The sequence below is a fragment of the Bombus pyrosoma genome, linkage group LG15 (genome assembly GCF_014825855.1).
Source record: "Bombus pyrosoma isolate SC7728 linkage group LG15, ASM1482585v1, whole genome shotgun sequence".
Taxonomy (NCBI): Eukaryota; Metazoa; Arthropoda; class Insecta; order Hymenoptera; family Apidae; genus Bombus; species Bombus pyrosoma.
In genome coordinates this window covers 2223947-2250258 of record NC_057784.1, presented here as the reverse complement: position 1 = coordinate 2250258, position 26312 = coordinate 2223947, and the positions used below count along the sequence as shown (strand labels likewise).

The 26312-nt window shown below is 38.7% G+C and overlaps 1 protein-coding gene and 1 long non-coding RNA gene across 10 annotated transcripts in view; one reads left to right on the top strand and one right to left on the bottom strand.

Moving 5' to 3' along the window:
* The window catches only part of LOC122575454, a 29983-nt gene extending 3765 nt beyond the window's left edge, over positions 1–26218 (bottom strand). For 2 of the 8 annotated variants that reach the window (XR_006319438.1, XM_043744403.1), the window contains exons 1-3: positions 25915–26218; positions 24593–24886; positions 19308–19350 (exon numbers count right to left, since the gene is read on the bottom strand). Coding sequence is in view for 5 of the 8 variants with exons in the window: in XM_043744403.1 (XP_043600338.1) it covers positions 19308–19350; positions 24593–24788 (239 nt within the window). In the remaining 3 variants the exon portion in view is untranslated. Of the gene's footprint in view, positions 1–31; positions 503–539; positions 707–730; positions 1214–18697; positions 18774–19307; positions 19351–24592; positions 24887–25914 lie in introns of those variants that run through there. The other 6 variants (XM_043744405.1, XM_043744404.1, XM_043744409.1 and 3 more) reach the window with 6 other exon arrangements.
* LOC122575512 lies at positions 10615–19301 on the top strand. Of its 2 annotated transcripts, none has more exons than XR_006319446.1 (3): positions 10615–18041; positions 18137–18487; positions 18563–19301. It is a non-coding gene; the product is annotated as an uncharacterized LOC122575512 (long non-coding RNA). The 2 variants fall into 2 exon arrangements; XR_006319447.1 differs by having other exon boundaries at positions 10615–18111; positions 18192–18487.
* Positions 26219–26312: the final 94 nt, after the last annotated feature.

Below are 26312 nucleotides of genomic sequence, written 5' to 3'. Positions count from 1 at the left end.
AAGATTTCTCGAACTGAAGAAAATCACGCACCTTGAATTTCATTGAACACATCTTTAGGAATATTGTCACAGATATTATCGACATGTTTTACACGCAATAATATTCTACTGTGAATGAATGATTAACTTCTATAAGTCACCTCGAAATTAATCGCATTTCTTCTTTCTTAAACACAGTTACACAATGTTAAAATAGAATTTTACGCGATTTACAAAGCTGAACGATACAAAAGAACACGTTGTCGTTAGCACATTGCCGTTTCATTAAAGAAATCTACTGCCAGAATATTTTACATATGTACAACACGAGGAAATATGGTAGAGCGAGAGCGCGCCAACTGAATGCGCTTGCGCGCGAGTACCACATGCACTTAGCAGACGCGCAAAACTGATTTCACCGGTATATCTATTTTCGCAGTTTAGAAATCACTGATCCATGTATAATAAGAGCGTATAATACGTAAAAGACATAGGATAAGACCTAATATAGTTTTTAGTAGGTGAAATTATGGACATGTTACTAAGAATTCTTTACGAACATATTGGATTCCAAAAACACGTAGATGCAATGTAAACAAATTTCTCCTATGTACATATACTTCACTGAATTTGCACTGAATTTACAAACACAACATATTCACACGCGCGTTCACACGAAAAGTGCGAGACGAAAGAAACGAAAAATCGACATTGCTCGGAAGCAGAAAATTAGCGTTATCATGATATATACCTTGTATATTGCCACACTTCACACGAATTAGTAACATCTTGCCAGAACATAGCGATCAACGACGAAACACGAAGTCACAGTTAAAGCCTAACGAACGAGAAGAAAAAGAATTGTGCGAGCCAGGAAACCACAGTACGGAATGGCCGTTTTTATCAAATTAAAGAATAAAACGATGGTACGTAAAAGTTCGGACGACAACCCGCCACTCGTTACGCCGAACGCGGACTGTGACCAACGCACGGCAACCCGCAAAGTCGCGCACTATCTGAGTGGCCTGGCGGGAAGTCTGTCTTTATATGTAGCAGCCTGTTGTGGTGGGGGGAAAGGGCCGACCAATCGGTAACTGGGAAAGGGCCCGCCTAAATCTTCTCAGGGCGTACAGGGAGAACGGAACGCGGAATCCACTCTTTAGGGTAACCGCTATGGGGGGCCCTTTTCTGCCTCTTTGCCGCCGTGTTTCGTTACATCCGTTTGTTCGTTTACTCGATCGTTCGCCGATATTTACCAGTCGCTAAATCTATATGAAATGTATATATATATAGAAGCACACTTGCGTCTGCATATGTTCCCTTGCGACTTTGTAAACTTCGATCTAGTTTCGAAATAAAAGTCTATTGATAAAATTCTTTAACTATTTAAACCTTGGTAACTTCAGGTTTCTTCACACATGTACGTCCGCTTACTTGTTGGCTTTGAAAAATGTTACGTCTTCAGTAGCTCACGAAAGTATCTGAATATTTATAGGAAGCTTCCATGAATACATCGCGCGTGTTACAGAAAACATTTCGAAATTTCATTAATATTGTAATGAGGTACAATTGTATCTCATATATACGATACTTGAGTATCGTGATTACGTTGGTAACATCTGGTACGAGTCTGTTAATGTATATAGAAATTACAAGATATTCATCAGAAGCATACGCTCCATAAAGATTATCGGAGTATCTCGTACATGAACAAGTTAATTGCTCGTTATATTAATAATACATAATATTCTATTTTTGGCATAATTATATGTTTAAAATTATTATTCATGTTCCAGCCTAATATTTTAATGATCGTAAGCTTATGATTGCAGTAAATTACATATTTGCAACGTCTGTACATATATATGTATATTATCGGATTGGTCTTAAATTTTTAATTTAACCAATATAACCACGACGTGCCTCGTTACAGTGTTAGAAATTATAAAATGTTTTATATAACGCGAGCAATATATACGTAAAAATTCTCCACGGTCGATCTTTAAATTACAGTTCGAAAGCTTTTAAAGAAAACCGTATCTAAGGCACTCATTATCAATGTTAATTAATATAAAAGAGACGGCGTTTTCAAAGGAATTATTTAACATATCCAGAGTTATCAAACCGACATATATGTTATATTCAAAGAGGAAGGAAAAGGATAAGACGGAGGAGAAGACGAATAAAGAAGAAGAAGGAGAAGAAAAAAAGGAACATTTAAATCTATGCTGCTTATGTTCCCTTCTTTCTCGCGCTCGTGCCTATGTGTATACTCGGTCATTCACTGGCTAGCTCACTTTCGATACCAGGCCGGAAAAGGTTGCCGACCGTAGGAGTTGTTGCTCGCACTGAAAGGGCCTGTTCTCGTCTCTCTCTGTTACTATGCTCCTCTTTCCGTCGACTGATGCACCGACCATTCCGAAGGATGCAGCTCTCAGCAGGTACAGCTCGGTCCGTTTTTTCATTCTGCCGATCACAATGCTTCACCTGATCTCCGATACCACCCTCGCATTCTTTAAAGATTTTCACACGGACACGCCAGCTATGCGTTCAATCGCGCAAATAAGTTCGAAACGTATGTTTGCGCGTACATATGAATGTCTTATCTTGTTTAATCACAGGGATAAATAGGGAAAAGGGATAAATAGGGGCAGCAGATAGTAACTTCGCCACGCTAATTTATGCATTGCTCTCCTTGTCGTTAATGAAATTCCATTGGTACCCATCTCGTGCTTCCTGCTTCACATTTTATTCCACATTTTTTAACAATGCTCTCTTTTTTTTTCTAATTAATATAAATATACGTGTAGCTTTAATAACAAAGATTCCCTGGTAATTTATTTATGTTATCTTTTATTGTTTTATCGTTTATCTGTTTATCTATCTGGTCATTTATTATCAAAATCATTTAAAATCTAAAGTATAAATCTTCTAACTTCTTCTGTCTGGGTTGTAAAGTTGCGGTCACTGCTTTACGCTTCTCACTTTGGCGTGGTAATCACGTATTGAAGCAATAAACGAAGGTTAGTTAGAAGACAGACAAAGTAAAAAAAAAAAGAGAAGCGGAGGAGAGAAGTCGAAAAGAGGGTGAACAAATAAGGGACCGAAGGAATACAACCAACGATCCATCGGTCTGTTCCCAGCAGTCATAAATGCGAAGATTATTCGCTATAGGGCATCGAACGCGCGTAACGCACAGTGCGACCATGGGGGTAGCTCAGCTGCTTACTTTGCCATATATCGGGGGTTGCAAACGCACCCCTCACGTACAGCTGGCTGATCGTGCACCTTCTCCACCGTCGCGACACGTTATACCCGTACACCGGCTTTAGAGACAATCTCTAATCCAACTTAGATAGCTAACTTGCGGAAAATCGTTAAAAAGCATACAGACCTGATATGAAAACTTGAATTCTTATCAACATATCAGTGCTATATACGAGTTAGTTATTTGTTTTCCGGTTAACTGCACGAATGAAGAAGTAGAGAGAGATTGATAAAATTACATATGAGATAAGCGTCGATCAAATGCTTTGTCATGAAAATTTCAGAAATTTCAAAAACTGGTGTTAACCACATTGGCCAGTGAACGGCCTCGTATCATACACTATATCATGCCATTCTTCGTTTCATTAGATACACGATTAACACACAGTTCTCGAGAAACAAATGACCTACTTCTACAAGTTCATTCGTCGCGAGAAGGTGACTCAGGTAGGTAACGATAAACTTTAAGGTAAATTTAAAAAAAGCATCGTCTTCGACATCGTCATTTTTCTTTACCTGTCCATTTATGCGGCCGATTAACATGGTTTCTGAACGTAACATCGAAATCGAAAAACCAGACTTATCACGTTTTTTCTTTCCTGTGTGTGCGTGTAAGTACACACTCGGTACTGGTCCAGAAACCGTCTTCCACGGGAAACGAACGGTTCGAACGTATAACGGACTGGAAGGGAACTTGGAATCGGGCAAACGCCTGGCTCCCTACGACTTTGATTTTTCTATAAGAAAGAGTGCAGATGGTCGTATCCATTGTGATGGTTGGCACGTGCCAACCATGGGTACCCTGATGGTGCACCGCTAAGTGCATATACGTGTGTACATGTAACAGACACTTCCCAAACGAGCGTGTGCTGTATGCACGTATGCGTGTACGAGATATGATCGTGTACGTGTAGATACATGAAGATACGTGTACGGTGGGTGAAACGTATATTTCTACACAAACGTATAATCGTGACGTTGTCCCATTGACGTTCCATTAACGACACACACCGGCACGAAAACGTGATGAGCCATTTACGTAATACCTGACGGGAGGGCCTTACACTTTCAAGATTCTCCGCATTTTCGAGTATACGCTATGATTATTTACTTTTAAACAAATTCCTTGACATATTATTATACATCGTACTGTGTACTATAGATCGATCAGTTCGATTTTGCGAATAAAAGCGTAACATAGGAAGTAAAATAATTTGTTAAGTACGGAAATAGGAAAATTATTCTGTCGTAAGTTGCGTTTGAGCGATACTTCATCACTCTACCGATACAGGTACATGATGTATATGCACCTTATGCTCGTTCCGCGAACGTTTCACGAGAAGAAGACGCGAAATGTTTCGTAAAGATCGCACGTGATCGATAGACGTATAAAGATTGGATAAACGTAACATTATCGAAGAACGTAACAGAAATATTTTTACATTCGTATAAAATGATGTATGAAATCTTATATAACAATAATAAATAGTTTATAGAAATTTACTACGGGAAGGAAAGTGTAGCGGCACGTGAATCATAGAAGACAAAAGTTCAAATATCGCAAGATTCTTAATATATTAATATAAAGGTTAATATAAAGGAAATAAGCAACAAAATATAACTGCAAAGGATCTGTAAGTTAGGCAGATCTAATGCCAAATGTTTTATTGGCCTTTAAGTTCGAAGGATTTATGGAAACTTCTTTTTCTCTGTTAAAAAAAAACTTAAAACGAATATAGTTCGGGAATCGTATTAGGGTTAAATAAACCTAGCTTTGAAATAATAATCTTTGATACTCTTGTGAAGAGATTCGAACATATTTCATAACCAGAAGGACGAGAGATTGTTGAAAAAATATGCTGATTTTAATTAGCAATTAGACAGTTGGATGTATTAGAAGAGTGCCGATGATAATGACCTCGTGAGCGTAAAGCATTCTAGAGAACAAGACGGCTTTACAGCTTCCTAAACGAGATCATCATCTGTTCCTTCGGTATCCTGAAGGGTGTAGAAGACAGTCTGGTCGTTCTTGCTATTCTTCCGATACATGCAGCCGTCGCAGATGCACTGTACAGGAGATCGAAATTCGCAATATGCCGAGAAGCAGTCGAAAGAAAGAAAGAAAGACATATAGAGGAGGAGAGGAGAATAAAAATTGCTCGAACCCCTCGCTAACAGCTATCAAAAGTCCCCTCTTTTAGATGGATAGATGAAGACGATGGGGAAGTCAGAAAAAATAATCACCCTGGGAAGTGAAGAAGCGGCAGAAACGAGATGGACAAGAAGAGACGCGACGTGTAAAGAGTAAAAGGAATGAGGAGGACTGATAAGGTGAAAAGAGGAGAAGTATGGAAGACGAAATGAAGAAAGAGGTACACTCCGGCCATCAGTATCAGGACATCTACTCTTTACATTTATTGGAAAACTCTAACAATGGAAACAAGAACAATGGATTGCTTGCGAAGATCTTTAATTCTTCATAAGGCGCGTATGGTTTAAAGAAATACAAATTTTAACCCAAAATATTGAAATAGATGCCTTAAGATATATTGTCGGAAAATAATAAGTACCTTGACATTATGGTCGACAGGTATTGAACGGTGCGTAAAGGTACGAAGCAATATAATAGTAAACAAGAAAGGTAAAAGAACTACATTAAGACGGTAAACCGAGAGGTAAAATTTGAAACTTCATAGATTTTGTTTCTATTCATCGTCATTTGGGATGAAACTTGCCAATTATAGACGATTTTAAAGATTCTAGAATTGCATTTAATTACTCTTCTCATCGTTGTAAAATCTATCGTTTAGAATCCTTCAAGAAATATCAACTTTGTTTCAGGCAATATCAGGTAGGAAATAATACCTGTGGTGTACTGTTAATCTGGGGTCGTTCAATTACCTGTGGTATTTACCCTCAATTCTTTGTAAAACTTGTCAAAATAACCTGCTAAGCTATTTTAGAAGACAAGTTACAATGAAACAACGGAAAGTTGTGCATATGGTTTAAAGAAATACAACGTTTAAACCAAAATATTGAAATAGATGCCTTAAGATATATTGTCGGAAAATAATAAGTACCTTGACATTATGGTCGACAGGTATTGAACGATGCGTAAAGGTACGAAGCAATATAATAGTAAACAAGAAAGGTAAAAGAACTACGTTAAGACGGTAAACCGAGAGGTAAAATTTGAAACTTCATAGATTTTGTTTCTATTCATCGTCATTTGGGGTGAAACTTGTTAATTATAGACGGTTTTAAAGGTTCTAGAATTGCATGGAACTATTGTTTCTCATCGTTGTGAAACCCATCGTTTAGAATCATTCAAGAAATATCACGTATGTTTCAGGTAATATCAGGTAGGAAATAATACCTGTGGTGTACTGTTAATCTGGAGTCGTTTAATCACCTGAGGTATTTATCCTCAATCCGTCGTGAAATTTGTCAAAACAAGCTAGTTAGCTATTGTAAAGGACCGGTGATGGTGGAATAATGGAAAATCCCGTTGTCTTTTTAAAAATAGAATTCTATATTCTTTTATATAGCGTAAGACGGATTAAACTGGACAGGGATACAAAATAGAAAAATAAATTATAGTACAAAAGAAAATAGTACATACTGATATACGGCGTAGAAACGATGTACAGGGGTTAAGCGGAAACTGGAAATCATTCGAAGCCGAAAGGCAAGAATTAAATGAATAAGCAAAGAAATATATCTTTTATGTTATATAGTTTTTATAATATAAATAGTTATAATAGTTTTTAAATATTTCTTGAAATCATTCGAAAACATTGATAAAATTCATTGCCACTTACTTTACATTTTGTCTATCGTGTTCGGCCTTCTACCTCTATTTACACAATAGAAGAAGGTAAACCTAAAAATTTCTCAGCGAATTGATCAAAGGAAGGAGGATCACTCGGCTTTCGGCGCCGCCTACCTGCTAAATAGCACAAAATTCCAACCCCCTGTCGAACCGCTACCCATCTATTCTTTATATGCTATTTTTTAGCTATAATCTGGTATCACCTTTCCACCTTCTGCCGGCGTGTGCTAATTCCAAAAATTTCCCAAAAAGTTGAGAAACAGCTCGTCCAACCGCGCTCCATGATCATTACACGGATACCGAGTAATTAATAATACTCTGAACGTTTTACAACTCCGTGGAAGAGTTGCTCCATCGAAAAAATTGCTCATTTATTGACATTTATTGTCATTATATGAACATTTATAATAAATGTCCACAGACGATCTAACGAAATATCATATTTTATGGCCTCGTGCAACACCCGACAATGTCATATACTCTTGCAAAAATGAGTTAATCCTGGTCTCGAGTTTTGTAAGCAATTGTACACTCCATACAAAGAGACGACAGTATCAAATTCTGTCTAGGAATGGCTATGCTGGAATTTGTTCTTTTATTTTGATTTTATCGCGATTCTCATCAACTTTTATTTTCGTAGATTGTAGAAATTTCTGTTTAAGATATAACTCGCTTAAAGGATTAACGGTATACAACAAGCTAATATATGGAAATAACTATAATGTATGGAACTAACATACGAAGAGAATTTGTCATACGAGTTAAACGGAGAAACACATGAACAGCTTGGGGGCTTGGCGCGCTTCAAACAGCTAGGTTTCTGAGAATAGCCATGCAACGGTGCCCGCAAACCCAGACCTTGGGATTACCACCAACTCTTATCGACGCTTAACCGCAACCGAAATATCGCGACGATATCTTCCTTTCTTCTTCCTCGTTTCGCTCATCTGAACTTTATCATTCGATCTCTTTTACTCTCCCCTCGTCCTTCTTCTCTTCCGCCCCCTTCTCCTGCGCGCAATCTCTCTCTCTCTCCCTCTCTCTCTCTCTCTCTTTCTCTCGCTTCTTCGCACTTTTCTCGCCTTTCTCTATCACCCGTTTATTCGCTACATCTTTCCTCTCTCGTTTATCTTTTTTAGCATTATCAACAATCTCGCCAATGCTAAACTGATGCCGACACGCATATGCATGTGTGTGTCGGGGAAACAGAGAGAAAGAGAAAGAGAGAGAAAGCGCTGATGATACAGAAGAGATAAAGTAGGGAAGAAATTAAAAAATAATCACTGGAAAATTAGAAAAAGGAATATACAGAACGATCTTGAAATTTCGATACAACCAGAAAAACATGCGATTCTCCGCGTTAAAAGATGTAGGATACAATTTTCTTTATACACATATAAATATCGTTGTATGTTTCGCGTTCGTAATTGTTATGCAGTGGCTACAAAGGGTATTTGTACACCACTGTTTTAATTTATTATCGCACGTATAAGATATTGTTACCACCGGTCAATCAAGCATCCGCATGATTTATGACAGTATAGTATACGACTGATTACGTTTCTCTCCTGTGATCTACCTGCGAATACGACTTATGGAATACCCCGAATAAGAACGTTGGTGGACGTTCGATACGAGCCGATTTATCCCAGCGAGAAAGTCGTTTCGCGTTCATCGATTATTCACGTGCGAGTAAAGCTCGTGTAACAGCTGCACCCGTATAGCATATCGCAAGAGCCAAGCGTTAGACAATACGGTACACAGTGCCCTCATGGGGGAGGCCGAAAGTGTTATATGGGGGCGTGTAACGCTTCCTACTACCCAAGCGAAAGTCGACTATGATCGATCACGTAAACCGTACACCTCCCCAACTAGCCGGTACGCGAACGATCTAACGAACTTCCAAACGATCAAATCGTTACGCGTTCCACGTGGCTCTCAGTACGCGCCAACTGAACTTTGTCGCTCGAACTGAACGCATGTTAACAGATAACTTTAACAGAAATTACTTCCTGCATGCAGATATACTTTACGCAGTTGCTCGATTGAGATCAAACTTTCTCGCCGACTGTTTTCAGTAAACCATATATCTTGCAAACGTATAACGGGAGAAAACGTGACAAGAAGATAGGACGTTCTTAATTTTTTGTGTCCCATGGACCCCTTGTGGCGTGGAACCAATCGTGTGTCTCATTGTCGAGAAAATTCACCAAGTTCAAGGAGACTAACAGTCGTTGTTAATATAAGTAAGAACTTTCTAGTCAGCTTTATACTACGTTTTCCGATGTTGACCAGTTAAGGAACTTACTCTTATTGAAACAAGAGGCAGGTTCGGAGCATAAAAATTGAAATTAAAATTTCCTGCAAATATACGTGTGATGAACTGTTTTCACAGGAACGTGTAAAAATTGTCAATGACGATCGGAATTTGTAATTATTATTACGTCGCAACCGCTGGAAATGTCGAGGTGTTTCGTGTATTGAAAATTCCGTTCATCCAATTCGCTACGATCGTAGTCAGATCGCAAATCACTGCATTCGAAGACGCACGAATGACAATGATACTTGCGAATTAAAAGAAAAGCCAAATTTTATCTACGTATCACGCGACAGTTAACGCACTGTCTACCGGCTATTTAATGGAAAAATCAAGTTGCGCAACCGACTATCTTATACAGGAAATAACAGCATTTATCCATGAATATGCACGTTTACTTGCGATATATCAACGATATGTTAAGAAACACTGTCATTGCTGTTCTACTGGATTTTCAATTGAAGAAATACGTTCGTACAAATGCGTCTAACGTACGTTTCGCGAAACGGCGGCCGGTTGTGAAAAACACGCGAAAGAAATAACGCGGAAGGTGTAACGAATTCCCTGTATCGCGCAATAGTTAAAAGGACCCGATTGTTGCTGTTTTACAGGATCTTCAATTGAGAAAGTACGTTTATATATAAAAGTACGATTCGCAAAACGGGCCGGTTCCCAAAAACACGCGAAAGAAGGAATGGAGGGAAAAACGACGATGACCGAACGGCGTAGACGGTCAAAGCGGCGAGACGATGAGTTTCTCCTCGTCCCGCGCAGGAAGGTTGCCGCCGTTCCCAGGCCGGAGACTCTTCTCCGTCCACCCAGAGAGGAATTTAAATCTCAACGGTCGGTCGTGGTCTTTTATAGTGGGGAGAGGCGACACCGCTGAGGTTCGCGACGGTGCGACGGGAACGAAGAAAAGAGAAAAAGATAGACCGAGACCAGGAGGTAGGGAAGGCGAGCGTTCTCGCGTGTACAAGTGTGTGTACATGCTGGAGAGAGAAAGAGCGAGAGTGAAGGGCGAAGAGGAGAGAAGAGAAGAGAAGGGGAAAAGAGAGCGTGCGTGCACGCGCGCGAGAGAGAGAGAGAGAGAGAGAGAAGAGAGCAACCACCCATGGAACACACTGTTTTGCCGTGTCTCGAACTCGGCTCCGGATTCGGTCTCGTTCTCGATCTCGGGCTTCGACGACCCCGACACGACTTCGGTTCCAACCCTGGGGAAAACAGACTCGACATTGAACCAAGCAACTAGCGTACAAAGTAGACATGAACAGGCCGCGATGAAGAGGGCAGAGAAATCAACGGATCTGGAAACGGGAATAGGGAATAGGGGCGAGAAGATTCCGGTTAAAAGAGCGAAACACTACTGACAAGGGGATAAGGAAAACAGAGTGTTGGAAAGAAGCGACGATGTAAACATGGTAGGAATGACGATAAGGGATGGAGATACAGAGAAGGTACAATAGGAAAAAGGAAAAGATTCCTGTTTTCAAGGAGAATACTGATAGCAGTATGTAGGCGAACATTTCGAATAAAAAACAGATTGCATACTAGCTTCGATTTATTCGAGACGTAACGGGTATTAATTCCCGCCTACCTATTCCCGCCAACTCCCGCTAACTCCCGCCGACTTGTATATCGATGCATTGTACATGCCTTGCATCTTTCTATGCTTGCTTCCTCTATACCAAACGGGAAGAGTTACGATTGAAAATCATTCGGTTGTACAACGTATTTGGAGAAAATTATTTGTATAATTTGTATAATTTGTATTTAAATGCGAATAATAGCGACAGTACATAGGGAAAGAGGGAAGCGATGCTAACGTCGTTTTGGCCTGGCTCCGACACGATATATTCTAGCCCGTGTTTCGTTTAAAACAGAAAAAGAGTAATATCCACTTGATCCAATCCCTCAGCTCCAGAGGATATTAAACCGACGTTAAAGCACGTTGCTGTGACCATGTCCCAATTAGCGTATTTACAGTCCCTACGCAACCGCTTCCCGTTTAAATGCTCCGGTTACTCTTATCTTGCGGAACGCCTCTGGTATTTTGTGCCAGTCTAAACGATACGATTGATATCGTCGATGGTAATATTCAATCTTTTACAGCCCTATTTTCTATCAGATATATATATACACACGTATCGTTTGCATGTAAAACTTCCAGTCTAATTGGACCATTCACAGATCAAAGTTGGAGATTTAAACATTTTTTTTTGGCGTCGATACACTTGATCGACATCGAACCTCGTCTCGTATAATTCCGTCAATTTCCTCCACTTCTTGGTTCGTGGAGTTAGCCACAAGATTTGGCAAATAAACAGCTCGATCGTCGTCTAGTCACACTCGATTCATTTTCTCATCCGCTTGTATGATTCTGAACAATGACAACGACGAAGAGGGAAAGAGTACGATCTGTCACGATGGTACGATCACTTTGGTATGCTTCTAACGCGGCTCAACTTTTCTCTTTTTCTCTTTTTCAACTCCCCGACAAAGCGATCTACCACCCATGTACCGTGCCAGCCAAGCACTACGGAAGTTCAAAATCTTCTTTTAATACCTCCCACAGTTTCCCATTTTTGAGTTTGCTGGCCTCTCTTGTCGCTTCACAGTGAAATCTTAGTTTCTTTCAAGACGACAACGACGTTCCTTCGGACCTGTTCCGCACCGTTCTCATAAAACGACCTTCCCAGAAAGCCGTTCTTTTCTATTTCTCTATACTGGCCGCGTATCGTGCAGTCTCGAATATTTCACTCACAATGAAACTAGTTGCAACAGGTTTCGTCTGCATCAAGCAACGAAACAATAAGCATCAATCGATATTCTTCAGTCTCGGTCTTAACCTGTTAACCTGGGAAGGACGAATCAACTCGCCGATTAACTCCGATTCTTAATCGCTTAAATACAGGCCGTTAAAAAGAGCGTTTGGATGCTTAAACAACTCATCGAGAGGAATAAAAAACGTCTAATCAGCGTAGGTCCTATGAGCAGCCCTTTCGATATAAAATCACCTTTTATTATTTATTAGACTATCTAATTTTTTCCTACTCTAGGCTGTTAAAAAATCTGAAAAAATGCCCAATATGCGATTAGTTCTTGTACGAAACGAAAATACGCCTGGAAGAAATTCACGAGTGAAATTTCGCGCGTAAACGACTCAGCTCGTCTACAGAGAAGTCTGTGGAGTTACAGGGGTTTTCCCAGCCAGCTTTTCACGACTCACGAAGAAACGAAATTTTTTAACAGATGAAAATCTGTGACCAACGTCGTTCATCCCCGGGGCGACTTTCTCACGCTAGCTCGGTTACTAAGTGAGGATGTGAAAGACCACGGCGTTCGAAGGTCGTTCGTTCAAATTGCTCGTTTTGCGCATCGCACAAAGCCACCTCTACCAGGACGTTAAGATCTCGGTACACGAATACACTTTATAACCGATTACATACAGCGAGGCTCCAACGTTCGACGTTACGGACCGTTCGAAATATTGCGCGAAGCTAGTTTTTTAAATGCTTGTGCTTATGTAAGCACACGATCGATTGGCGCGTGAACGAACGACAGAGCGCGATAGAAAGCACGAGAGTGGGGGGAGACAGAGAGAAATGGAGTGGGTGGTAGGAGGCTTAATGTAGGAAATGGAAGGGAGAGAAAAAATTGGTTGGAAGGGCGCTGTTGCTGGGGGCGAACTCCACCGTTACGAGTGGAGTAAAAACGGTTCGAAAAAGTAACGGATAAACGGAGAACTGAGATGGCAGAAGAATAGTAAGAGAACAAACGAAAAAGGAGTGGGAGAAAAAAGGCGCGCGAGAAAAGAAGAAAGAGAGGAAAAAGGGTCGGAGGGAGGAGAAAGACGAAAGAACGAAGTGAAGATTGGTGGGTGGGGAAGATATGATAGAAGGAAGAAAAGGAGGAAAGAAAGCAAAGAGATACGGAAAGAGAGAGGCGAAAGGAGTGTTTGAGAGAGGGGCGCGAGAAGCGTGGAAGATGAGGCGGATGAGGTGACGGGATGATGGGGAAACGAGTATGGGTAGACATGCAGGCATGCAGACAAACAGGCACCGAGTGGATACTGGAGAAAGAAGTCGAGAGGAAGGAGGAAGTTGCGCAACGGTCAACCGACGCGGCATTAGAGAAGCGCATCAAACCAACCCACGTAAATACTTCTTCCGTTTATTTAAAAATATAAGACGATCCAAAAAGATGAAGCCGGAATAAAGATGAAACGCGCGAAAGGTTGATAACACGCGCCCAAGAAGAAGAAAGACGAAGGCACTTATCGATTGATACGATCTGAACATAACGATCTCTGAATCTTGGAACGAGTATAAAAGGAAAGAGCTATAAGAAGGGCATAATAAAATTCATCCCCCGGAACGAGCCGCCGAGGCATGCATCCGATTTCTTTCTTTCTCGACCAGCTCTCGGGTTTGGTCCAGCTCGTTGGTTACCGCCGCTATGCAGCTACCTGTGAGGGAGTGAATCGTATAAGTACGAATAACAACCTGTTCCCCTCTACCTGTTCGGAGAGTAGCTACGTGTATGTGCACGGATAACAGCTCCTTTCCTTTGATCTCGAATGACAAAAGACATCCTATGACCACACGTATACTCGCTAATTCGCGCTACTTCTACCTCCTCGCTTCCGCCAAATACGCATATACGCTTGTTTCAAATATTTATAAATACACCATCCTATTTTAACGTGCTCCTTCAATACCACTCGCTTCCAATCCAATCTTGCATTTGTTCCACGTGTGCACAGGTAATATGAGAAGAAAGAACGGAGTCCCCGATAACTCTCGGTAGGTAGTACGTCGGAAAGTTACAAACGGAAAATCTCGTATTGTAGACCGTTGAAAGCATTAAGATAGTATTCTTGGTCGTCAATGTGTCCGTCCTTCTTCTATACAAATCACGGACTGAATAAGGACACACGATAAATAGTCTGTATACAAAGAAAAAAGCAATTAACGGCGCATGGTATTGGGTCGTTTCGCGGAAATGGTCAAAACCACCGAGAATCTCAGTCAGTTTCCCTCCAAAACCGGTCAGCTGATGGTATTTGCCCGACCAGCTGAAGGGACGGCTGTCAAGGGTAGGCAGACTCGGCCATTTTTAAATCCCTCGTAGCCGCCGATTTAAAAGACCACGCTTGTTTTCTGCTGCGCGTCGGCCTACTCGCCTCAGCCCCAGTCCCGGCCCCGGCCCTGGCCCCATCTCCCACCAGCTTTGCCTTTCTGACGACGCGACGCGACGTACAGTGGCTCACGAAAGTATTTAAACATTTGCAATACAACTTTTTTTTATGAATACACTATGTACATTGCACGAGATCTTCGGAAATATCGCTAACATCGTAACGAGACGCGATTATCATAATCGTAATACTAAAATTTGAAACCAATCCGAAAATCTATATAAAAGTTACAAGACATTTATTGCAAACATATATTTACTGAAAAATTAGTATACCTCGTGAATAATAGTCTTATTACAGAAGTACACAATTGACGCTAATCATGCTTTCGCTATATATCGCGGCTTGCTAGCATAGCGAATAGCTGACTGTCCATATAATTTGGCGATATTTGGGAAGCACGTGCTTTCCATTTACTGGAAAGTAAACTTCTACATAGATTTTTAGATTCCGTTCAAATTTTGCCAATGTAATCACGACGGCCGTGTCTCGTTACAGTGCTAATGAAATAAAACATTTTTCGTGCAATATATAGAGAAAAAGTTTCTTCAAGTACTTTCGTGTGCCACTGTAACTTCGTCCTGGCCTGTCCCGACCCATCAGCTCTCGCCTCCTCTCATGTTGTCTCCTTCTCGTCTCGTTTCTTCTCATCTCGCCCCCTACCTTGTCAAGGCGTAAACACCATTCCGTTCCCTTTACATTCGTACCCTTAGACCGACGTTGGTATCGCGGCTACCTTTTCCCGCGCTCATTCCTACTTTCCTCGTTGTCTCGTTTCTTCACGCTAACCGGTCGAGTTGCAACGAACGTCCACGCACGTTGTCCGCGCATCCAACGAATCGCGCTTGTTTTTCATTATCTCCGCTTCACCGTTTTAGCCTCCAACCGTTACGACGATCACGGTTCAAATAATCAAACGCGAGTCGGTTGATCGCCGCACACTTTCGACATCGAACGACTACCTTCGGTCTTTTCTTCTCATCACAATGTTGCACGTTCGCTGGCTGAATTTCGTTCTGAAGTACTTGCAATTTGTGACTTTTGTTTATAACATGATTTTTTTATAGGATAATGATCTTCCTCTCTCTTTCTCTCTCTCTCTCTCTCTCTCTCTCTCTCTCTCTCTCTCTCTGTTTCTCTCTGTGGTTTAAAGTACCCAGAAAGTACCCATTTATTTGTAAAAATGCCTTTTATGCCAGTACTATACAATATACTAATTTTTTGCTGTATTTACTGTATATTAATCTTTTCACGCTAAATATTCCTGTACATACATACAGCAGCTCACGGAAGCGTTCGTGGACCTGTAAAAACCTTTACCTTTCAACGAAACATTTCGAAATTTCATTAGCACCGTAACGAGACCGATTATCACGATTGTATTGGTAAAGTTCGAAACAAATTTGAGAATGAATATAAAAGGTACAAGATATTTCGTGCAAGTATATATATATATATATAGTCTTCACTGGAATTTTGATTCAAATGGTTCACCATTAGATCAACTGTCCCAAGTTCGCGGTTCGCTCTTTGGATTTCGCTATTTTGTAAAGTGGGGAAATTTAAAAAGAATGACGATTAACAAAACGCTTAAATTAGTAAGAAGCTGGTAGAAATCTCTCAAACTGCTTGGCAGTCTGTGCACGCCAATAGCTCAATTATTTCTTGTAACGTGGTATGAGAAAAAAAAATGCGAGACAACCGCAGAAAATGATCTGTAGTTTGATAAATGGAATTCTACGGTGGATTTATTCGAAGGAAACTTTATAAATAAAAGGCCCATGACATCAATAGCCTACGTTCTAACGACAGGTCCCACACGGCAACAAAGCAAAATAGACCAAAAGAACGAAATGTGCCGTTTTTCCTTTCGTGGGCTCTTTTCTTGAAGGTTTCAGGTAAGTATAACGATCCTCGTGACCGCGAGACACAGGTACTACACAAAGTGTTCAACATCTTCTCACACCTACCTGAAGACTCGATTCAAAAAATACTCCAATTGAGACTCAATTTAGTTTTTCATATATTTTTCAATATATTTATCACGAGTCTTTCGAATTTCTCTCCTTCATTCTTCGACTACTTCGTCGATTCTACTTTTTTTCTTCCTTTGGTTTATTGCACGGTTAATTCGTAAAATCGAACATAAAGGTTAAGAACGAAGTAGAAGAAAAGAGAGGAAGAGAGAAATTTGGAGGGAAGACTAGGATGGTGGTGGAAAAAAAGCGGGAATGTTGCGGCGATCAGCTGAGAAATATTCCAAAAGAGGCTGGTCGGTCGGCCCTTTCGACAAACCGGTTAGCCTGGCGTGGGGCATCTTGGCGGGAAACCTCCGCCAATGACAGTCCGTTGCTTTATCTCTTTCTCACTTCTTCCCTTCCTCCTTCCTTCTCTTTCGCTCGTTTGTCTTTCCCCTACCTTCCAGTCGGCTTTCTTAGAAGGAACGCAAAGCATTTGCATTCACGAGGGAGACCACCGCATAGATGCCCGGCCTGTATCGCGTACACGTTTTATGTCGTTGACGTGTATCTATGAAAAATTCCTCTTCTAACAATTCTGAACAATTGTTCGTCGAAAGGAAATAATGGCGATAAAACGACCGAAAACGTGGTTCACGGTAACCTCGATTAGTAAAAGCAAATAACGAATTGTAAATAGATCTCGCTTCGTTGACAACGTTACTCCTCTTCCCTTTAACAAACTTTTCGGTCGTAGAATATCATATGAGAGTTGGTATCTACTGTATATTACATCGAATGGTAGATGCCTGTGAATATGTCTAAATACGATATTTCTTTTAAATTTCTGTTACATGTGATAGCTAGTGCTGTCTATGTATATGTACAGTAGCGTGCAGAAGAAGCCTCAATTCAGATTAGTTCAAATAACTTGCCACCACTTTATTGAGAAATCATTATCATTTACTTAGGCTGGAATATTTTTTCAAATTTCTACTCTCGTTCTTGTTAATCGATCCACGTGACTTCGAGCAGTTCGAGTTTGTTGAGCGAGATTGTTATCTGATCTGATTATTAATGTCGTATTAGAAATGATTAATGTAAGCTTGTTATAGCTAATTAAAAATTTGTGTTCTCGAGTTTCTAAATAAAATCCAACTGTTATTGCTTTCAGCTATATCTTGACTAAAAAGAAACAACTGTTGCTAGGTTATGTAATGCCATCCCAGTTTCGTACTTGCCAATGTCGGTTCCCTAGATCAAGTCAATTTTTTCTGAACTTCGCGCTCACAGCCATACTTCGTATACGTGATATTTTTGTTAGACGTTACCAAGTCATCGCTACAATTTTATTTCATTGTATGCTGAGTTCAATTTCTGTGTAATGAAACACGCTGTTACGCTGGTTCTGTGGTTATGACATCAACGGAAACTAGTTCGTTACCATCCTTCCAATGAACATAACCTATCCTTTCTGCAGAAAAAGAAATGGTATACTATTTCATATTTTACGATCTCAAACACGATGTATCTCGTTTCTTATCGTACTAATCGCAACATGGTAAGAATCAAACATTTTTGAATAGTTTTAGAGTGACGAGATACAGCGAACGATTAATTGCTGTTACAAAATCGCCCAAGACTTTTACAGAGTACTGTACGCAAACGTGATCGACGGGAGTAAAATTGCTAGAGACTTAGTTCACGTGTGGTCTCTCGTGTAGCAAAGTTGAAACATATACACGACCCAAACGCACCCGAACCGTCTACGAGCTAAAGTGGGCGGCGTTATTCTTAGCGAGTAGGGATACGATGAACTTGCTTGCCCGAACCGTTTTGCTTGATTTTTTAACGGTCGCGTCACGAGAGCAACGAAGAGAAATATAAAGATAAAATATCGGCTACTGCAGCAGAAACTTGCTGGAATGCGAACAAATGTAAGTAGACGAACTAACGCATGATATAATTTTAACAACAATTGCCGTCTGATGTTTGTCTATTTGTTGTACAAGGAATAGAAGGAGTCCAGAAGGAAGAAGAAGGAAAAGGAGGGAGGATGATATCGAATAAAGCGTAGGAGCTAGTTGAAGCGTGAAACGGGAAAGAAAACCGACGAGTACGGCGCCGAACGAGATGGATAGGCTTACCAGAAACGGTGGGAACCGGCGAGTGAGGTAGAAAGAGAAAGAAAAGACAAGTGAATCTTCCTCGCGATGAATGGAACTAGAAAATATGAATGGTCTTGGTCAGCGTTTTTGAGCTATAGCGTTCAACGAGATATCCAGTATATGAATGTGTATATATTGTCCATTTCAAAATATTTCAAACGTCGAATAATTTGTAAATGATGCGTTAATATGAAATGTTAATTTTGTTTATACATCGTTGATTTGTTAAGATGGTCTCGAATAATTCGTAAATAACAAACGAATGCTTTGTCGGTACAATGATATGACGAAGAGACGAAACAAAATGACGAAGGACTTAGAATAAACGATTTAACAAATGATATCTCTATATTCGAGATTTCGGATAAAAAAAAAGAGGTACATATTGTCAACTTGTTATAAGAAATATTAATAATAGTGTTACAAATGATGCTATGTTAAGAAATATTAATAATATTGTTATAAGAAATATTAATAATAGTGTTAGAAATGATGCTATGTTAAGACGTAAAATTTGTAGTACTACGTTTGACGAGTTAGTATAAAATGTTACTCGACTATATGAATCGAAGCCAAAAAATACACTCACCGTTTGTTGTTGCTATTACTGGATTGTTCATGGTGATTCGAATCTGGAATTAAACAAAAGATAAGATTAGTTGGTGTATAAGAATAAAATACATGTATAGACAATTAAATCAGACAATAGATACATATATAAAGATAGATATTCTACATGCATACATTTCTTCATTTTCAATCAGTCGAACGATCTGCAAGCATTGCTTCATTTGTAAATACCCTAGATAGAAGGAGTTCTTATATCAAACGCTATGCTGACCGGATAGTTAGATATGAGAAAAATATAAGAACATGAAATTGAGCAGTAACGAGTGTATTTTGTGTAAAAGGTAAAAGAAAAGGTGACCGCAATACGAAAATAGGGTCGCTAGAAGACCGGAACGCCTTTCCTCCTTATTGCGTTCACTGTACAGCATTTCCGCAGGAAGTTGGTGCAGTGTCTGTGACGAGTTCGTTCGTTTTACTGGTTACCAACTTCTTACTAGTACATTTATCCTTTTGACTATTATTTATAAACAAAGTATATCTTCTACTTAGAAATAATCTATACTATACTATATCTTTTATAAATAAAGTAAGTCCTCTTATATAAAATATTCTAAATGATTCTTTTAAAAATACACTATTTACTTAAAGAAAGAAAAAGAAAAAGAACAGAGGAATATTCTGCTCTGACATACTATCTTTATTCCACCTCTTAGAGTTAACTCAGGTAGTATGTTTTTTCTTCATTAACGATTCTTTTCATCTTGTCTTTCCTTTTCCTGCGATGGCACGGTTAAGATGGTTACGGTTACGGTGGTTACGGTTACGGTTGAGGCTATGCGGATACGGTTACGAAAACGAATAACTCTTTTTTCGCGACTGACCAGTCTTGTCACTGCACCAGCTTACATCAGAATTGTCAAACAGATTCCGAGGCAAGCGAAAGACTTAAACAAAAAGCAACAGAGAACAACCGTTCCTTTACTACTGGACAAGACTGTACAGAACAGTTTTCTTTCTGAAGTCACGTGTAAATTTCTTTGAAGGATATGATCCTTCGCTAATTTTTTTTGTAAATTATTAAGCTTCAATGGATTCGCGGTTTAATTTCTTTAGTACAGATTTTATGCTTTAGTCGTCGCTGGTGTTAAAAGGGAAAGGATGCTGAAGGTTTCGAAGATGAGACATAAGCTGAAACATGGAAAGATCTGACATAGACCGTTGGACCGCGTAAAAAACGATGGTGGTTAAATATACACCACACCAGCAAGGAGAAAAGGACGAGGGAGAGACTTTAGGGTGGAACTGCATTTGTACATGTTCATGTCGACTTTTCGAATAACCGCCCTCCTACTAAAATCTATTTTCGACGTGAATATCTGTGTTCTATAAATAAAGAATAAATACAAACTACTAGCGGAGGAACTAGTCACAGTCACGCGGACCAGACCAGCGAGATTAGGATGCAGATGTCGAACGTATGTTCCGTAATCATTAGAATCGTACGTGCACACATCTATGAGAGTATACATGTCTGTACATGCTACCGATCGATATCATACCAATAAAATTCAATCAAATAAAAATCGAATTTAGACAAACGTCTGAACTAACGTTGCGATAAACGTTTATCACGTATTGTTTAATATAGCTAATGTTTATCTGTTTATCCACTGTTATTTGTATTTGAAATATAAAATAATATGTTAAAAATAATTGTCGAGTAAGAAGGAATCGGTTGGTGTTAAAGTAGATGGAATAGAATGATTGTGCAAACATAATGGTAATCATCTGACCCAAATTATAATAGAAACTTATCGCAAGTAGTCCGTACTACGTACAGTTTATTCATATCTCTTAGCATTTCTATTTGGAATGAAGATTATAGGAGGAAAACATGACGAGTCAATATTTCTCAATTTTCTGACTGACCACTTGGTAACCAAAAGAGTGACTTCTCGTTACTTACATTGAAAAATCACTCGCTATGCGCAAAGACATATTACGTTGAAAAAAACAGGCAAAAAGTCCTAGAAATTTTATATAAAACCACAGAACAATTATACAATTACGATAGCCACGAATAATGTGCAGCTAGTTACAAGTGTATATTGGACTTTAAAATTCCTTTATGTAGCCTCCAAATATATGAACAAATCGTTAAGTTAAAACATACTCGTTGGTGTACGAAGCAGACGTAGCAGAATAATCGTGCAAATATAATGAAACGGTGTATGGTCGCAGAGTCTAACCGTTTTCATCCAACAGACTGTCTTCGAGTCGATAACCGAGAGAAGAAAAGCCTACGACAATGTACGGTGGCACGAGCCAAGTGGAGGGTTGGGGTTGCAACGCGTTTCACTCGGGTACCCACCATTCGTACACTCGCGTACGTTCGTATATTCGCTCAACGATGGTAAGCATTCGACTACACACTGCCAGGTGGTGACTGTCGTCCCATGTGTGCTCATATGTCTGCCCCCTGAGCCCTTACCTTCCCCTAGTGGGGTAAGTACCGACCCCTTGGAATACCAGGAGACACCAGAGGCACACGTTAGCGCCCCATCGTTTTCCTGCGTTCAACGCTCTAGTACCCGACTACACCTAATTGCTCCCGTTGTTCCTACCGTGGATCATATATTCTCTGTCTCATTCCCTCCCTTCTCTTTCCATTTTCCTCATCCTTTCGCTTTTCATCCATTTTCTTTCCTTTGGTACAATCTAATTTTTTTGTCCTATTAAGAAAAATAACAATTATCCAAACTACAGAGAAAGCTAGTATATTTTTATTGTATTTATATAATCGCATATCTCGGCTTATCTATGCTCATTGCAACCGTAATACGTTATATATCATACACTTAAGCGCACAAGTTCCCTGTGCTGTAGTAGCGTTCATACAACTTGTACAATTTCGTTGATGAGAAAAAATTCGACGGTTGACCAGTAGAAGTATCGATCGGTTAGCAAAAAAACGACAGGAGATATATATAGGGCGCGGGCTACCCTCGCCAACTGGATATCATCGAATCCGATTGTAATATTTATAAATAGCTGCTTGATGAACATGAAATATTTCATTTTACTAATATTCTTCTAACGTGTAGGCTCCTTCAATATTAATACTCTTTCTTTAAGCAACAATGATATTTTGCTTCTATTTCTATCCTATTTAAATAATAAAGTTATTTTACAATGAATAAAAAGACGAACAAATTGGATAACCAAATACATAGCAAGCGAATAAATAGAAGCTACTAACAAATAAGTGATGAACCGTGGAATGAAAGAGTTATATATCGCTCGTTTACCACACAGGTGCAACCCATTGCACCATGACCGTCATCGAATCGTCAAGGTATCGAACTGGAACGTTTCGTACGTCTACAAAGTGACGCAAAATTATTGCAGAATTAAAAATTATCGCAAAACAATTTCCGCTAACATGAGACAATTTTGCTTATTAATTGTACATTCTTACTCCTCTTCTCAACGACCTTCGATGAATAACATACTTGAAAAGAGGGTAGCACAGGTAAAAAGGGAAACCCCTACCTATGGTTGCTTGAAGATTTGAGAAAATTAACAACGTGCTTTATTATCTGTGCTCGCATTCTCTTACGTGTACTTGAACAAGTGATCCAATATTATTAGTGAAATCTGAACAAATATTTTGTAACAAATCACAAATTACAAATTGACAATATCAACAGATTCTCTCACATAATTGGAACATGTTTGATAATAAAACACATGAAAATTTACGATAAAATTGTACAAATTACAAATAATCCAATTATCTTATTTGTCATACAGTTATAAAATTATAGCTTACTTCTATAACCCAAAATTTGTCACTTAACAATTCATTGATAGTATTAATTAGTGCAGAAGTATTCTGATTGTTGCCCTTTTGTTTACTGTACAATACTAATAAAAAAAGGGAACCTTAAAAACACAGCAAGTAAACAGAGGGGAAAAAGACTATACGTTAAATAGATATTTCTGATAATGTGTGTGATTATACACGCGCGTGCATCAGCGCGTAATATATGATAAAGCACAAATGGCGATTAAACAAAGGTCACCGTTCAGGGAATAACACAGCTGCTAACGAAATACGTTTCACCGCGCTCTTGCTCTTCCGCATCGCGAGTTGCGATAAACGTCTGTCTCCAACGTTTCAAACTGTCTCAAACGCTAACGCGTCTTTACCATAACTACGGAACGAACAATAAAAGCAAATGTCAAATTAAAATATTCGAATAGATATAAAGTCGATCAAGAAGAAAAAAAGTGGAGCGGAGAAGCAAAAAAAGATTATAGGAAGGGGAAGGCGACGTGGACGTATAGAGTGAAAGAAATTAAAGAAAGAGGGGAAATAAGAGAGAAAATGACGAAGAGATGGTAAAGGGTTTCGAGAATCTATAAGGACCTATAAGGTGTGAGGGGTATCTCAGGTTTTTGTATTCTCGAGGGTTTCTGCGTATTAGCATTTCTCGTGGAGCCGGTAAGGCAGGTCTTGCAATCTGAACCTCCAAGTTTTGATCGGCAACCTTTAACGGTTATAAACCGAATTACTAATCAGACTTTTTTTGTCAACCCAAACAGCTTTCCTTCTGATCAAAGAAGTCAGTCATTTCGTATTGGTTTTCACCATTAGTTCTACCACGTAGATTTTTTCAAAATAAACGGAAAAATAAATGTATATTAGAACATTAATTATGTATTCAAGCAATCATTGCAAATTGCTCTGTATTAATTTGCTCTTTGCGCGAAATAACGTATTTATTCCGTTATTCTCGTTCCAACGTGAATAGCTCACTTCATATCCCCACCACGTTGCTCTTCATCCCCACTCCATTCCACCTTAATCACACTCCCCTCCACCTGCAGTTTTCTCTACACAACTTCAACATTTTTTTTATTGTCGATAATTAACCAAATATGAGTAATTTATGAAGCAGAAATGAGACTCAACTCATAATTACTATGGTGGTCATTTTTGTAAATAGAAATATTTAGAAACTTATAAAAAGTAGTATTGCAGGTAATTCGGGTAATACATCGCTGTATAGTGGTTAAGTTATACATTAATTAACTACGTAGTGCTAGGAGAGGGTATTTTCCAAATTATCGTGAAAATGAAAATTACTACGGTTTTATAGCTCCCACCTTATCAATTATACGTTAGAAACGCGTGTATACGAAAAATTATTCTTTATACAAATCTGATGACTAAAATATGCCGATGTATTTTTTGAGACACTGTACTATTGTAGTTTTGCAAGTTTTCATTCTGCTTACCTACTACATTCTCATCGATTACATTGTTCTTGCGATTCGAATAATTGCGCGGTGAGAGCGCGGAGTTCATCAAGCTACAAATAATTCCGGAAATCGGTGACACGAGTGTTGCTGTTTGCTCTTGACGTTTGTCCGGTGAACATTCGTCTATTTCAGTAATGCACGATAATACAGACACACGTTTACAACCAGACATTGTATCTCTTGTACGTCCAATTTTTTCAACACTCTCAATGCGTCTAAACCAATAGGTTTTACGTGCCCTTGCAAGGACTACGAATCAAAAATAATAATCTGCAAACGGAAATATAGAAGAGATGTATATAGCATCTACGTGAGAATTTGAAGAAACACGAATTTAATGATAAAGTGATAAATAATGAAGGGCGAAGAACGAACTCAATATTATTTTCTAAATTACAACATTATTAAATTATATATAATATAATATTATTAAACTAAAATATTTTTTAATTATTTACTTTGTTCCCTCAGTCTAAATAGCTATCCAATCAAACTTTCGAGTAAAAACTGTTTCACGAGTTAATGTGCAGTATCTTGTAAATCTTTCTTATATTTAACTTGCAATTAGAATTAGAAGCAATTAATTATACGTTTATCTCTTATCAGTCGTAAATATCAAATCTGACCGATATTAACAATAAAAGGTTTCAGTATCTTACTTTTTACCTCTTTAATATACACACATGTATGAGTCTAATGATTCAATCTTGAACGCATCGAAAAACACTTTGACAATAAAAGATTTGAATAGAGCAACACACGTGTTCCCCTTGCTTACTCCGTCGATACTTTTAATACGCATAATATAATAGGGAATATAATATTAAATTTCACTAATTATATATAACTCTTTTGTATTATATTGTAGTTATTTGATACACGTAACGAATGATAAAAGATAAAATCTTCAAAAAGTAAAAGCTAAAAGTAAGAAATTTTGAAAAATTTCGTAATAACAAAACAGATTTCACACTATCGATACAAAATGTGTTCTATTGTATTTTTAATTTAATAGTTTAATTATTCTTGTATACAAACAACATTATATCTCATTTATAATCATTGAATGAGAGAGAATCGTCTTTGAACAGTAACAGAACGAATGGAACAAAGGATAAGAATCGGATAGCGTATTTACACTGTGTAGGGTTAGGTGATAATAACATCAAATAATTTAAGATGATTTCTTATTATCTTTTATAGGACGAAACATTCTGATTTAATAGTAACTAAGTAATATTTATGGGAAATAAAATAATCTGTAAATATATCTTTAAATTAATCTTTCAGTTACTTACCTTTCTTTGATCAGACTTTATTTACAAGACTTTTGTACAAAAGTTTCCAACTTGAAATATTGAAAAATCAAGTTTTTTACACTTTGTACTAATTAACTGTAACGATTCTCTTTTAACATGGTAGAACAACATATCAAAAACTAACGTCAGATACATATATAATTTTGCTGGTCGAAACACGATTATCAAATCGAACTTCGTTGACTCGTATATCGAGCTAAACAAACTGACAATGATGACAAGCCCGCGTAAATATATTATCATTGCATATAACGCCACCTACAAAAGCGCAAGGAAATAAATCAAGAAATCAAAAATACAAAGGAGACAGAAAACCGTTGAACATATATTCCTATATGCGCCGAACATAAATTTACACGACTATAAAAATTTTCCTC